The following is a 14,174-nucleotide window of genomic DNA, read 5'->3' on the forward strand; positions in this document are numbered from 1 at the left end:
ACTCAATTAACATACTATTCCACTCATGTCCAGTCAATAAGTATACAATATCAGTACTCAATTAACATACTATTCCACTCATGACCAGTCAATAAGTATACAATATTAGTACTCAATTAACATACTATTCCACTCATGCCCAGTCAATAAGTATACAATATCAGTACTCAATTAACATACTATTCCACTCATGTCCAGTCAATAAGTATACAATATTAGTACTCAATCAACATACTATTCCACTCATGCCCGGTCAATAAGTATACAATATCAGTACTAAAAAAACATACTATTCCACTCATGCCCGGTCAATAAGTATACAATATCAGTACTCAATAAACATACTATTCCACTCATGCCCAGTCAATAAGTATACAATATCAGTACTCAATTAACATACTATTCCACTCATGCCCAGTCAATAAGTATACAATATCAGTACTCAATAAACATACTATTCCACTCATGTCCAGTCAATAAGTATACAATATCAGTACTCAATAAACATACTATTCCACTCATGTCCAGTCAATAAGTATACAATATCAGTACTCAATAAACATACCATTCGACCAGGGTTTCCGCTGGCGGTCGCCATTTTCGCAATTTGCGAAAAAATAATAATTGTGGCGATAAAAATTCGTCATTTGCGAAAGAATTTGGCGAAAGAAATATATAGAACGATTTATTTTCCTCCATCTTGTTTATTTACTTTTTTCGAGTTTCTCGGACTTTACCCGATCAGACAATATTCGGAATTTACCTTGACCTCATTAAGGTTTGGACAGAAAATCAATAATCAGCTGATTGCATTTTATAGCTATCGACAACAAAGGACTATATTAATAAAGGTGTTGATTGAATTGTTTGACAAAATGATACGGTTAAATGGCTTCTGCTAATTGTCACATACAGAATTTATTCACCACTTTGCGACGCATGTGTTTGAAGCAAACTTTTGACGTCTCCTCCGCTTTTAAAGATAGTTTTGAAAAGAAAGCTGTTGGTGTGACAAAAAATATCCAAAAGCAAGAAAAATCTCGGATTTAAAACTTTTAATTATCCTTTGACTTAAATATCGGTAATTGATAAGAAAGACGTTTTTAAAGTCGTTTGAGAGAATACACGTGTTTCAAGCCTAGTTTTACGTCTCAACTTTTTCATTTACGATGGTCAAGAAAAGAAAACTGTCGTTATGAAAAAATCTATCCAAAAGGTTGGCTCGAATGAGAGTAGCCCTTCAATGTAACTACACACGAAACGAGGTATCAGTTTCATGTGATAAAAGCTTTTGTTTTGTTGTAAAAAGACTTCTAAGTACAAAAGGGAACATCAGTATTTTTCTTTTAAAGAAACTTTTCCTACGAACTATACTGGTATTATATAATCAAAACATGTCCATTAATTTTGTTATATTCCAGGACGTATATCTTCTTTATTATTAAAAGTATAGTGGCCCAATCAATAAGAAAAGTTGTTTAAAATACAATGAATAGTTTTCCTTTTTAAATTAAAAATATCTGCTGTTTTAAAGTAAATTTTTAGTGTTTATTCATTAACATGTAAACTCTAAAATAAGTTTGAGAGCATAATCATAGACACAATGGGCAAAATCATCTCATTTAAGGGAAAGGGGGAGAGGGGGGGGGGGGGGGGTATGGGTAGAAAAAAATGTAAATTTTAAACAAAAATATAGTTATGTTATTTGGCGAAAAAAATAATAAAGTGGCGAAAAATATATTGTTTTGGCGAAAGAGGTGGCGAAAAAAATAATTGACCCAGGGGAAACCCTGCATTCGACTCATGCCAAGTCAATAAGTATACAATATTAGTACTCAATAAACATTCTATTCCACTCATGCCCAGTCAATAAGTATACAATATCAGTACTCAATAAACATACTATTCCACTAATGCCCAGTCAATAAGTATACAATATCAGTACTCAATAAACATACTATTCCACTAATGCCCAGTCAATAAGTATACAACACCAGTACTCAATTTGAAGAACCAGGTCATTTGGTTACAATGTGACACTTCTTATAAAAGATTAAATGAGGATTTTCATATTCCTTGAATTCCTTATGAGGGACGTTTAATGTGGATAATTGGATGTCAATATCCTAAAGGATTTGTAAAATAGTTAAAGTTTTGGGATAGGATGCCCACCCAATATGAAGCTACATAGATGACTAAGTCCCCTTTGTCAAGTCTTACTCTTAAAAGTTTTTTTCTAAATCCTGGATCAGCATTATATTTTAATACTGACATTCTCATCCCTAACATGATAATGATATTTCCTGTGTAAATTAACAACCATTAATCAATTCATTGTTTCTTCAATTTCAGGTTTACACCATTTGTTGACAATGAAGATGATGCCTATGAAAGCTATGAGAATGCTTCTGTATTTCTCATCTCTTCATACCAGTACATTATATTAGCTATTGTCTTTTCTAAAGGAAAGCCATACAGAAATACTATCTGCTCTAATTGTGAGTCATTTTTTAATTTTGATAGATAAGGACTATCTTTATTCAAGGGGCATAACTGAATTATTAGGAGTGTAATTTTATATGTCAGCAATAATTTTTTGGGGTTTGTATAATGCTATGATGATGTCTGCAGAAGACACATTTGGTTTCCAGACAATAGCTTTATTTTAAGTGAATGGATCGCTATGAAATTTTACAAGAACGTTCAATACCACTAAAGAAAGGTTGGGATGAAATTAAGGGGTTATGGTACATTTTGAACAGTTTAAGAGTTAGGGGGAAAACAAGCACTTTTGTAGTTTCCATACAGTGTGCAAGTGTATGGATCTCTCTGACATTGTACCTCAATGTTCCATATCACAAATGGAATGCTTGGGACAAGTTTGGGGTTAATTGCCCCAAGCATGATAGGAATAAGTGCAAAAATTAGGGGCAAAAACAAGCATTTTTAAAGGTTAGATACTACAAAGGAAATGCTTGGATTGAGTTTTGTGGTTATTGCTCCAATAGGTTAACAAATTTGGTGGATTTTTTTTTGGGGGGTGGGGGGGTGGGGGGGGTGGGGGGGGGTCAATTTTTTTAAATTTCAAAGTTTTTGAAAAGTTACAAGAAGAAATCAGTATTAAGCTTGAATCTTGTGTCCAAATTTGCACCAACTGTTCAGGGTTCGACTTTAGCAGTCATATCAGGCTGTGCTCAGTGAAGCATTTTATTTTAAAGAATTAATTTTACATTCTATATGTGCCAGCTAGAACCTGTATACATAAATTCTTCTTTGGAATGGAGCTTTAACTGCCTTTTTGATCTCCTTACCGAGGCATCATTGGTAGACTTTTTATAAAAAATGTGGTGTCATGAAGTTTGTTGGTCATTTTTTATTCTAAAAATTTTATTTGATCAATATAAAAAACTGGTATTGAAAAACAAAAATATATATAACTCCTTGTTTCAAAAATTCTAAAAATATAATTGGAAAAATGAAAGTTTATACAGCACCCAAGCATATGACCTATATAAAATGTTTATATTGCAGATTTTTTCCTCGCAAATATAGTGTTTTGTTTGGCCTGTACAGTATGGCTACACATAGAACCACTAGAATTCTTTAGAGAGTTTATGGAGGTAAGTATCCATTCATCCATCATTTAGAAAACAGTAATTTCACAAGTGTTTTGTGTTTAATTGAATTCCATGCAGTCTAGGATACTGCAAACATAATTTTTTATGCCCTATTTATGGGCATTGTGTTTTCTGGTCTGTGCGCCTGTTCATCAGTCCCTTCGTTTGTCCCGCTTCAGGTTAAAGTTTTTGGTCGAGGTAGCTTTTGATGAGGTTGAAGTCCAATCAACTTGAAACTTAGTAAACATGTTCCCTATGATATGATGTTTCTAATTTAAAATTAGAGAGATTTAATCCCATTTTTACTGTCCACTGAACATAGAAAATGGGACATCTGTGTACTTGGGACACATTTTTGTTCTTAGATAAATAAACTTTGACAATTGTGGTCTGAAAATATACCACTGAAGATCCAGGTGAAATATTGAAGCATTGTTTTGCCCTGATTCATTTTGTAAATACAGTAAAACCTAAATAAACCGTACCCTTTCAGGACTTGAGATTTTGTTCAGTTTTGGCAGGTAATTTGTTTCATCAGGTTCACAATGCATAAAATGTGATATGATTGGTTTTCAGAACAAATTTATGATTAGACAGGTTACTGGTTTATTCAGGGTTCGATTTAATCAGGTTTCACTGTATATATATTTCAGTTGGCAGACATACCTTCCATGGAGTATAAACTAATATATCTTGGAATTGTTGCAATCAACTTTATTCTTTCATTCTTAGTTGAGGTAAGTATAATAAGTGATCTAGTAAGTTTTTGACATCAAAGGGCCACAACAGCAAAAAAAAAATCTGGAATAATCATTGCTGTTTACTTCCCTTGAAATTTGTAAAATGTAAAACAACAAAAATACTGAACTCCGAGGAAAATTCAAAATGGAAGGTCCATGATCAATTGGCAAAATCAAAAGCTCAAACACATCATACGAAAAGAGAACAACTGTCATATTCCTGACTTGGTACAGGCATTTTCTGATGTAGAAAATTGCGGATGCAACAATGTGTGAAAATAAATTTTTTTCTTTACATTTATAGCACAAATAAAATCAAATAAATTGATTCATTATTTAATTTCGTTTAATACTTTGAAGATGAGATATATTTGTTTTCACAGAAGATTGTTTTGAAGTATATGTATTTATTGATGCATTTAGATGCATGATATGTTTTTTCAGAGCAAATATTGAAATTTTGTAGCTGTATATTTAATTTGATTAAAATTGACAACCAAAGAAATGTTTTCTAGTTTGACCATGCATTATTGTATCCATGTGAGAAGTATAATTAATAAACAGAGAGTATCAGATAGCAATTTATGACCAAAACAAATTGTGTTCATGATAATTACAACACTAAGTGAGGCTGTCACCATTGTCTAATGATGTTTATATAAAAGAACCATTGTAACATAATCATTATTGTCAGAAACATTAATATCATTATTATGTTCTATTTATATATTTTTTTTAAATTTTCAGTCATATTTCTGTGATAGCTACTTAATCAGCAGAAAATTACAAGAAAAAATCAAAGAGAATTTCTTCAACAGCAAATTAAAGTACAAGGCATTAGAAGAGGAGATTTCTCAGTCACCACACTGGCCACCAGTTTCCTCCACGACAGATCTGGTTGAAGTCTTCCAGCGCATGGACAGTGCAGTATCAGCAGACATTGATCGTACAAGTTTAATGAGCAGTCTAGCAGACTCAGCAAGTGAGACGGGGTCACTCAGAATTAAAAATATTGAGAGCACAGGGACACTTGACACACAGGGGAGCATGGCTACACTTGACACACAGATATCTACTGTCGATGATGAAGCACAGCTTATTGAAGCAGGAGTGGATAACCCTGGATTTGAAGAAGACACGCATTCTACTACTACCACAAACTTATAAGGAATCCGTAGGAATTTGTCTTTTTGTAGTTATTTGTACATCAATTGAACTGGTCATTCATGTTTTTAAAGAATAATTTTGTAATCAAATGCTTTTAAATATATCTCAAGGAAACATCAAAAAATTCATAAAGCTTGAATAAAATGAATGTTACTCATTTTTGAATTTTTATTTTATTTGATAAGGTATTGTTAAAATATGAATTTCACTTGGAGCACACTGCTATATATTTTGGTGCTATATGTATAACTAAATATGATAGTTATGTGCAATTTAAAATACTATTGTAACAGTAACATCTTTTCACCCAAAATTTGTAAAATTTAAATTTGGACCTGATAGTCAATTACAGAAAAATTTAAACTAAAGAAACAGAGAATATGACGTATTAAAAATAATATATAGATTTTTATGTAGTGTGCTTATAAATCTTGTATTCACATAATTTTGGTGGTGTCTCTTTTACCATTCTCTATTTTACCCCTTTATAAAATTATATGCAAGAGGGTGATCATCTGTGTCCCATGGATTCATTCTCCATTTATTTTGTAATTGCTCTAAACATTATCAGTATTATTGTGCACTATAGTTCAATAAAGTAGTGGGATTTTTTTAATCAATGAAAAGTTTTTAATTTCCCAACCAGATGACATGATTTTAGCTTGCACAAGAACAGTCAGTTTTACTTGCTTTTAGGACTTTATCCCCTTCCCCTTTAATCCTTAATAAGTTAATCCCTTCCTCCTTTAAATTTTTATCAGTGTAACAACAAAAACTGCATAGAAGATTGTTCAACAAGATTTATTTCAGAAAAAAATACTACACTCTATTATACTGATATAAAGACAGCAAAAAACGCAGCTCATGTATTAGTAAAATAGATTGAAAAAATAATGAGGCACAGAATGCATTGTTGTAAACAAATATTTTCAAATAAACCTGGCTTTTCTTTTTGAAAGCCATACTGATGTTTTGTCTTCAAAAGACTTATTAGTGATGCTGGAATCATAAAAGACTAAATTAGGTACAAATGTGAAGAGCATTAAGAACTCATAAATTCCAAAAGGTTTTTCAAAATACAGTCTAAAAATTTCCTGTTGTAGAGTACAAAATACTTTTTATTTAGAAAAAGCAATTTAGTTTTGTAAAACCGTTCGAGTTATTAAAACCTGCTTGTTTGAAATTAGAGAGTTGAAAATATTGTTTGGTTTAATTCATTGTAACAAAAATATGTCTGTAAAAAAATGCATGTTTTCTAGTCTTTCCCTCTAGGTTAAATGGCAATATTTATACATATCACATATTCTTGTTTTTAGGATATAGATGCTGTATATTTACTCAAGATTTTGATTGTACATGCAATTCATGACAACTGTAGGCACATTTTTATAAACATTTATCATATAAATTGTCTCGTATCACTTATTTCAGTTATGAAAGTCTTGTTTTATCTTACTTTAAAGCAAACTTTTATTTCATATCTGTTGTGATTATAATTTTATTATAGTTATATATAAAATATATTTACCAGTATTATATATTAGAATGTAGCTCACATAATATATTCTTAGATTTCTTTGTAATTTTATATAATGTGTTTGGTATATTATATATTTTAATAAAATGTAAGATCTGACTTCACATATTTTTGTTATATTGACATTACTTATAGATTATTGTTGATCATCTCAACGAGATTGATTTTCTCGCTTGAGCTGGTACAGCGAAAGTGAGAAAAGCAATCGAGTTGAGATGACCAATGATAATCTGTTTATCGCTATTTTACCTATGACAAAGTTGTCAGTTTCATGTCAATTTCGTTAGCAACGCCACATGGTCTCCTTAGTTTCTATCGATAATTTTTCCATCTCAAGCGAGAAGCATGATATGAAAATTATCACAAAAAAAGATCAAAGGAAAAATGCACAAAATAGCGATAAAACAAGAATATTATCAATTGAACAACGTGCCCAGCTAGCACTGTAACATTTCAATGTTCATTTAATCATGAAATTGAGGTTAAAATCCTAATTTTTAATATATCTTTAACATTTCTTCAATATAAACAGGTGCCCTAAGTTTCACATTGATGGGACAAGAAACTACCTGAAACTAAAGTTTAACCAACTACATTTCTATGTTCAGTGAACCATGAAATCTAGGTTAAAACCCTGATTTAGCATGTATATTAAACATTGATGTGACCAGAAACTACCTTAAATTAAACTGTAGACTATCACATTTCCATGAATAGTTAATGTTATCTGGATAAAAAAAACCTCCTTTGCTTATATATTTTAAACACTTCAATGCCTAATTAATTCCTGCAAATTTCATAGCACTTTGGCCTAGTGGTTTCAGGCAATTAAAGATTGGTATAGATTATCAATAGATACTATATGACACCAAATCCTCCATGTTTTCTATCTAGTGAACAATGAATTAGGATAGTTTAAAAAGTTTCCCAGTTATCAATCCTTTCAAATTCTGAAAAATCTTCCTTTTTAGTTGCACAGAATCTTTCAAGCCATGTGAGCTAAAAATGGGCAATGCAATAGTTGAAATCGGCCTATTTGTAAAATATTTTTATGCCCAATTTATTATGTCAGATTTATGGGCATTATGTTTTCTGGTCTGTCACTGTGCGTCCATTCCTCCATCTATCTGTTCCTTCATTCGTCCATTCGTCCTTTCTTCCTGCTTCAGGATAAAGTTTTTGGTTTTTTCCCCATTTTCATGGTCCACTAAACATAGAAAATGATAATGAGGATGGGGCATCCATGTATTAGGGACACATTCTTTTTCAAACTGTAGTTATTGACTTCATTTTGTTTGAAAAGAATTATCCAGATTTAATTGTGTTTAAGTTCATTTTGTTTGAAAAGAATTATCCAGATTTAATTGTGTTTTAGTTCATTTCGTTTGAAAAGAATTAGCCAGATTTAATAGTGTTTTAGTTTTAATATGTTTTATATATGCAAAAGGGATGAGACAAACAAGCGCTTCATTTTAAAAATGTATGCACGGTCAACGCTTTTACAAACCTATAAAGTTACAAAAGAAGCATTCAATACTTATAATTACATTTTTTAGCTAGAATCATTAGAACACGATTTCTTTCAAGTTTTCGTTTAATTCACCTGTGCACTTTATTGTGGGACCTCGTGTCATCATGAATGATAAGTTTTATTGAGTGATGCAATTGCTTACGGAATAACATGTGATGTGAAATTAGCCAATCAGAATAACGTATTATAAGGAAACCTGCATCTAATGTAATTATATAGACATAAGAAGATGTGGTATGAGTGCCAATGAAACAGTTCTCCATCCAAGTCACAATTTGTAAAAATAAACCATCAAAGGTAAAAGTACTGTCTTTAACACAGAACCTTGGCTCACACAGAACAACAAGCTTTAAAGGGCCCCAAAAATAGTCTTCTTCCCTCAGATTAGAGTTCTCTCCCTTGCCAATAAAATATCCTCAATTTATTAGATGAAAAAAACATTACTACCAAGGGCTGGATCCATCAAATTTTAAAAGGGGGTCCCCATTCAAATGCAATTGATCATCAAGCCCTGGAACAAGATAGCTCTACATGCTGAAATAGGTGACAAATAGTCTTTTTGAAACATTCCAATTTCCTATATTTGTTGCTTTAATCTTTTCAGCAAAATTTAACCTGACCAATTGGCAATATGATGAACGAATTCTACAAGAATCTCATGTGGAATTGAAGAAATAATAAATACAACAGGCATTCTTATTTCCTCATTGAACAATTTTTGCATTTAACAGAAGCTTTGGCCAAACTTAAAGTACCCTCTGCTTTATCTGAAAGAAAAGAACGTATTTTATCAGTGTTTTAGTCCATGATTGAGTGTTTTTACTTATATTTCCTAAAAAAATAATGAAAGCAATGGAAAATACTTTAATATGCTTAAGTGGTATATAAGTATGCTTATGTGGTATATAAGTATGCTTAAGTGGTATAGGTATGCTTAAGTGGTATATAAGCTTGCCTAAGTGGTATATAATTATGCTTAAGTGGTATATAAGTATGCTTAAGTGGTATAAGTATGATTAAGTGGTGTACAAGTATGCTCAAGTGGTGTATAAGTTTGCCCAAGTGGTATATAAGTATGCTTAAGTGGTATAAGTATGATTAAGTGGTGTATAAGTATGCTTAACTGGTGTAAAAGTATGCCTAACTGGTGCTTAAGAACCAACAGCTGTTTGAACGTTAAACTAGTGAGTATTCATAGCATTATAAGATCTAAATTGTGAATAAAATTACCAGAATCTCTAAATATTAGACTTGTGACAAACAATAGCAAGTTTTTTTTTTGTATCTCAATTCGTTGTTAAAATCTTGGAATCTCAATTCGTTGTTAAAATCTTGGAACATTGGACAAATAAAAAGAACTTAAGGTAAAAATACGTACAAGCAAAGCACTTTACTTATAATGTTACAAACACAGCTGGGTTTACCCGATGCATAACAGAATTATTTTAATTTAAACATGCAATGTACATGCTTCTAGAATTACCTGCATCAATAAGGTAGACTCGATGTTATAAAAAACAAGAATGTGTCCAAAGTACACGGATTCCCCACTCGCACTATCATTTTCCATGTTCAATGGACCGTGAAATTGGGTAAAAAATCTAATTTGGCATTAAAATTAGAAAGATCATATCATGGGGAACATGTGTTCTAAGTTTCAAGTTAATTGGACTTCAACTTCATCAAAAACTACCTTGACAAAAAACTTTAACCTGAAACTCCCACTTTCATTTTCTATGTTAAGTGGACCGTGAAATTGGGGTCAGAACTCTAATTTAACATTAAAATTAAAAAGATCATATCATAATTAAGGAACATATATACTAAGTTTCAGGTTGATTGCACTTCAACTTCATCAAAAACTACCTCGACCAAAAACTTTAACCTGAAACTGGACAGACGAACGAACGAACGAACGAACGGACGGACGGACGGACGAACGAACGGACGGACGGACGAACGGACGGACGGACGAACGGACGGACGAACGGACGCACAGACCAGAAAACATAATACCCCTCTACTATCGTAGGTGGGGCATAAAAATCAGCTATGGGCTTAACTGAGCATAAACACACACATTTGGTCAACCTTGAACAAAAATATTAACAAAATCGTCAATAGCCCCAGCCAACAATACAAAACAATTCATTTGAATGGAACCGCAATTTGAACCCTTGGACGAATAAATGCCCATAACATGGGGCACAGTGCTTAAACGGCCGTGGGTAACTTAAGTTACAGCCCAAGATGGAGCCTCCTAGCTTCGGTTAGGAAGTTTGCTCCTATATAATTACAATACCATGAATACAAAAGAAATGTTCAGTAATTAAAAAGTTAAATAAATCTTTTCGGGAAACTCTGCAATGTAAAACGATGTCCGTAACTTCAAAACAACTTGTCCGTAACTTTTTTCCTTATACCAATAGGGATGTCCGTAACTTTAGCATGATGTCAGTAACTTTCAAAGAATCTTTATTCGTGGATGTAATTATTTTATAAAAGAAATGATAACTAACAAAAATACCGAACTCCTAGGAATATTCAAACGGGAAGTCATTTATGGAATGGCAAAGCCAAAAGTTCGAATGGAAAACAACGGTCATATTCCTGCCTTGGTACAGGCATTAAAAAGTAAAAATTACAAAAATACTGAACTATGAAGAAAATTCAAAAAGGAAAGTCCTTTATCAAATGAAAAAATCCAAAGCTCAACCGAATAGATAACAACTGCCATTTTCCTGACTTGGTACAGGCATGTTCTTATGTAGAAAATTATACGGCAAAATTAATGTTTCTTACATTCTACTGGCATTATAGATTGTTAACTGCTTAAGTTTTAGATGATAAATCATGACATGCAGGTTATTAATCTCACCATTTCCAACTGTAGAAATTACATTTTTAGTGAACATATGAAAATCACCTTAGGAGAACAAGTTCGGAGGTCAATCCTTAGCAGAAATACATAGGTGAATCAGCTCAAACCTCTAAAGAAGATATGTATGATTTGATACCCGATCTTATTGAATCCCTGAGGTCAATGAAACTTTTAGAAGATTTTAAATCTAGATCTACCTTAATTGCTATAATAAACTGACGCCTGTTCAACAATATAGCCTTCCATCTACTCCTAGATATTGTCATTTTCTTTTTAAACAATCAACAACACATCACACTACAGTAGATATATTGAAGAGATCATACTTTTTTGGCGAACAATTCAGAAATTATCTAAAGGAAAGGATATCATTTTTTTCCGCGGCTACACAGGCAAAGGACTCATCAGTGAACAATCTATAAACGGATAGAAGAATGTTAGATAAATTTCGGCGTACCGTCAGATCCCGTTTTATCCCAGGAATATTTTTTTAAAATTTAACGGAAAATCCGTGACACTCTGGTTTACTTTTTTCTCTTATTTAGTTTGAAGCATATCGTTATTGTATAAATTTATGTAATGATTAAGGGGTTTGATAGTGTTTATTGTCCTTTAAGTGTTGAAATTGTTAATCTTACAATTTTGAAAAAAAAAGTTACCCACATCCGAAAATAAAGTTACGGACAGTCTGATTATTTTTTACTTATAAGTTACGGACATCTTATGCTTTTTTTAAAAGTTGGCCGGCTTGCGCTAAAGTGAAGTAAAAATTAACTTGGCAAATTTGAAGTGATGGTAAGTGATTTCTTTATTCAAAACCCCTATCAATATTTACATAGACCATGAAAAACATTGCAAAAAGTAGATTTCGTATCAAGTACCATCTCAACGAGTTTAGAGTCCGCCATCTTGGGCTGTGGCTAACTTAAGTTACCCACGGCCGTTTAAGCACAGTCGGATGGGGAAAGTAACCCGTCTTAATTGGTGATTTTTTACAGACTGACAGACTAAGCTAGCCACGACAACGTAGACGGGTGTTTGAACCATTACAATTAGGTCAGGTTCAGGTAAACCATACCAGACGGACAATTAAACCTTACAAACGTTTCATTCACTACATATAGCATGTATAGATGACCTATTTATTACAGAATATGAGAAACAGACACACAAACATTTAACATCGCATTTAGCTATGAGCCTTGAAAATAAGGTCACGGCCAGTTGATTTCTGAAAAATTACAAGTGACAAGTACACACAAAAACATTATAAACCCCTGAGACTACTATATGAAAGAATTTAGTAAAAGTTTTAAAGTAAGTTATGGTAACGATATCCCTAATTTTATAATAATTTACCAGTGACGCATTTATCACGTTCGTTAAAATCTATGACATCACTACACAGACGGGCATTACGAGAGTGCAGATATATATAAACACCGTATGATGCATAAGGAAAATCGCGGTCCGCTAAAAGAGGAAAATTAACAATAGGGAATGGAAATCACCTCTTTGGTCGTAAATTTTAGTATGGAGTTTCCCTTTAGAAATTGAAATGTCTAAATCTGGAAAAGGGCAACTGCTGCTTTTATGTTAGATTAAGTTAGAGTAAATTCCTTTTGGTAAATTTCGGTAGTATATTTAAAGAAATCTCGGTTATTTAACGAAAAAATATCATCAATAGCATGTCTTCACTGAGTTTGGTCATAAACTGTGATTCATATCAATACAGGAATAAATCTGCTATTAATTAAGGAATACCTACTACCGGTTAATACTCTTTAGCGCAGAAACGTACATATATATTGTCCAGGAGAACATTTAGAGCTTTAATCATATCTTCAATTTAGTAATTGTATCAGGCATACTTTCCTATTTCAATTTTCGTTACCGAAAAGGCCTTAAACGAGTTACAGCAAATAAATCTGGAGAGATTTTTCAGAAGACAATTTAATTAAATATGACTGAAACTTTTTCTTGATTGTGTGGACGTGAAGTGTAGAGAGTAAAAAAATCGCATCTGTCAGCAGAATTCAAATGACCATTAAAAGCATGTATTTTATCCTCTAAGACCTCTAAAGAATTTGACACCCAAAAATAGTTAATACCATTATTTTCATAAGCTTTAATTTTATTACAAAAGTTTATCAAGTTCTTTGATAGAAGTAAGGGATATAACTAGAAGCACTGATATATAAGGAGTAGAACACATACTAGATGCTTGTTCACAAATAAACGTATCCAAAATGCAGATTTTATCATTCTTTAATATTTTTTTTATCTAAAAGCCTATAGGTCCGGTCACGACAATTATTCAAGCTCCAACAAAATAGTCCACAGTTTGCAGAGATTATTATACTCACATGACAATACTAAAGCAAAGAAACCTTGAAAAAACCCGATATAAAGCAATTAAATTGGATACACTGTACCTGAGACTACTATAACACATAGTAGTCTCAGACTGTACCATGTCAATTTTGGTCTAATTTTTACAGAGTGTTATTTTCTTAACAAAACCTATAATAATTCAAGGCCAAAAACATTTTTCTTTCATAAATTTAGTTATTTAAAAATTCGTATATTTTCCAAAAAAAAACAAAAATCTATATTAAGAACTTAAGATTTAAAACTAAAACTCGGTCACTTTCCAACAATTCCAATTTAATTGGTCATAATTCATTTGCTTTGAAAATTG

The 14,174-nt window shown here is 32.0% G+C and overlaps 1 protein-coding gene across 3 annotated transcripts in view; it reads left to right on the forward strand.

Annotated features, from left to right (window-relative positions):
* LOC134693409 (polyamine-transporting ATPase 13A3-like) overlaps positions 1-6,140 on the forward strand; it is an 82,416-nt gene extending 76,276 nt beyond the window's left edge. For all 3 annotated transcript variants that reach the window (XM_063554222.1, XM_063554223.1, XM_063554224.1), the window contains 4 exons: positions 2,353-2,498; positions 3,532-3,620; positions 4,271-4,354; positions 5,105-6,140. In XM_063554222.1, the coding sequence (XP_063410292.1) occupies positions 2,353-2,498; positions 3,532-3,620; positions 4,271-4,354; positions 5,105-5,524 (739 nt within the window). In that variant the 3' untranslated portion in view covers positions 5,525-6,140. The remainder of the gene's footprint in view (positions 1-2,352; positions 2,499-3,531; positions 3,621-4,270; positions 4,355-5,104) is intronic.
* Positions 6,141-14,174: the final 8,034 nt, after the last annotated feature.

The sequence above is a fragment of the Mytilus trossulus genome, chromosome 12 (genome assembly GCF_036588685.1).
Source record: "Mytilus trossulus isolate FHL-02 chromosome 12, PNRI_Mtr1.1.1.hap1, whole genome shotgun sequence".
Classification (NCBI taxonomy): domain Eukaryota; kingdom Metazoa; phylum Mollusca; class Bivalvia; order Mytilida; family Mytilidae; genus Mytilus; species Mytilus trossulus.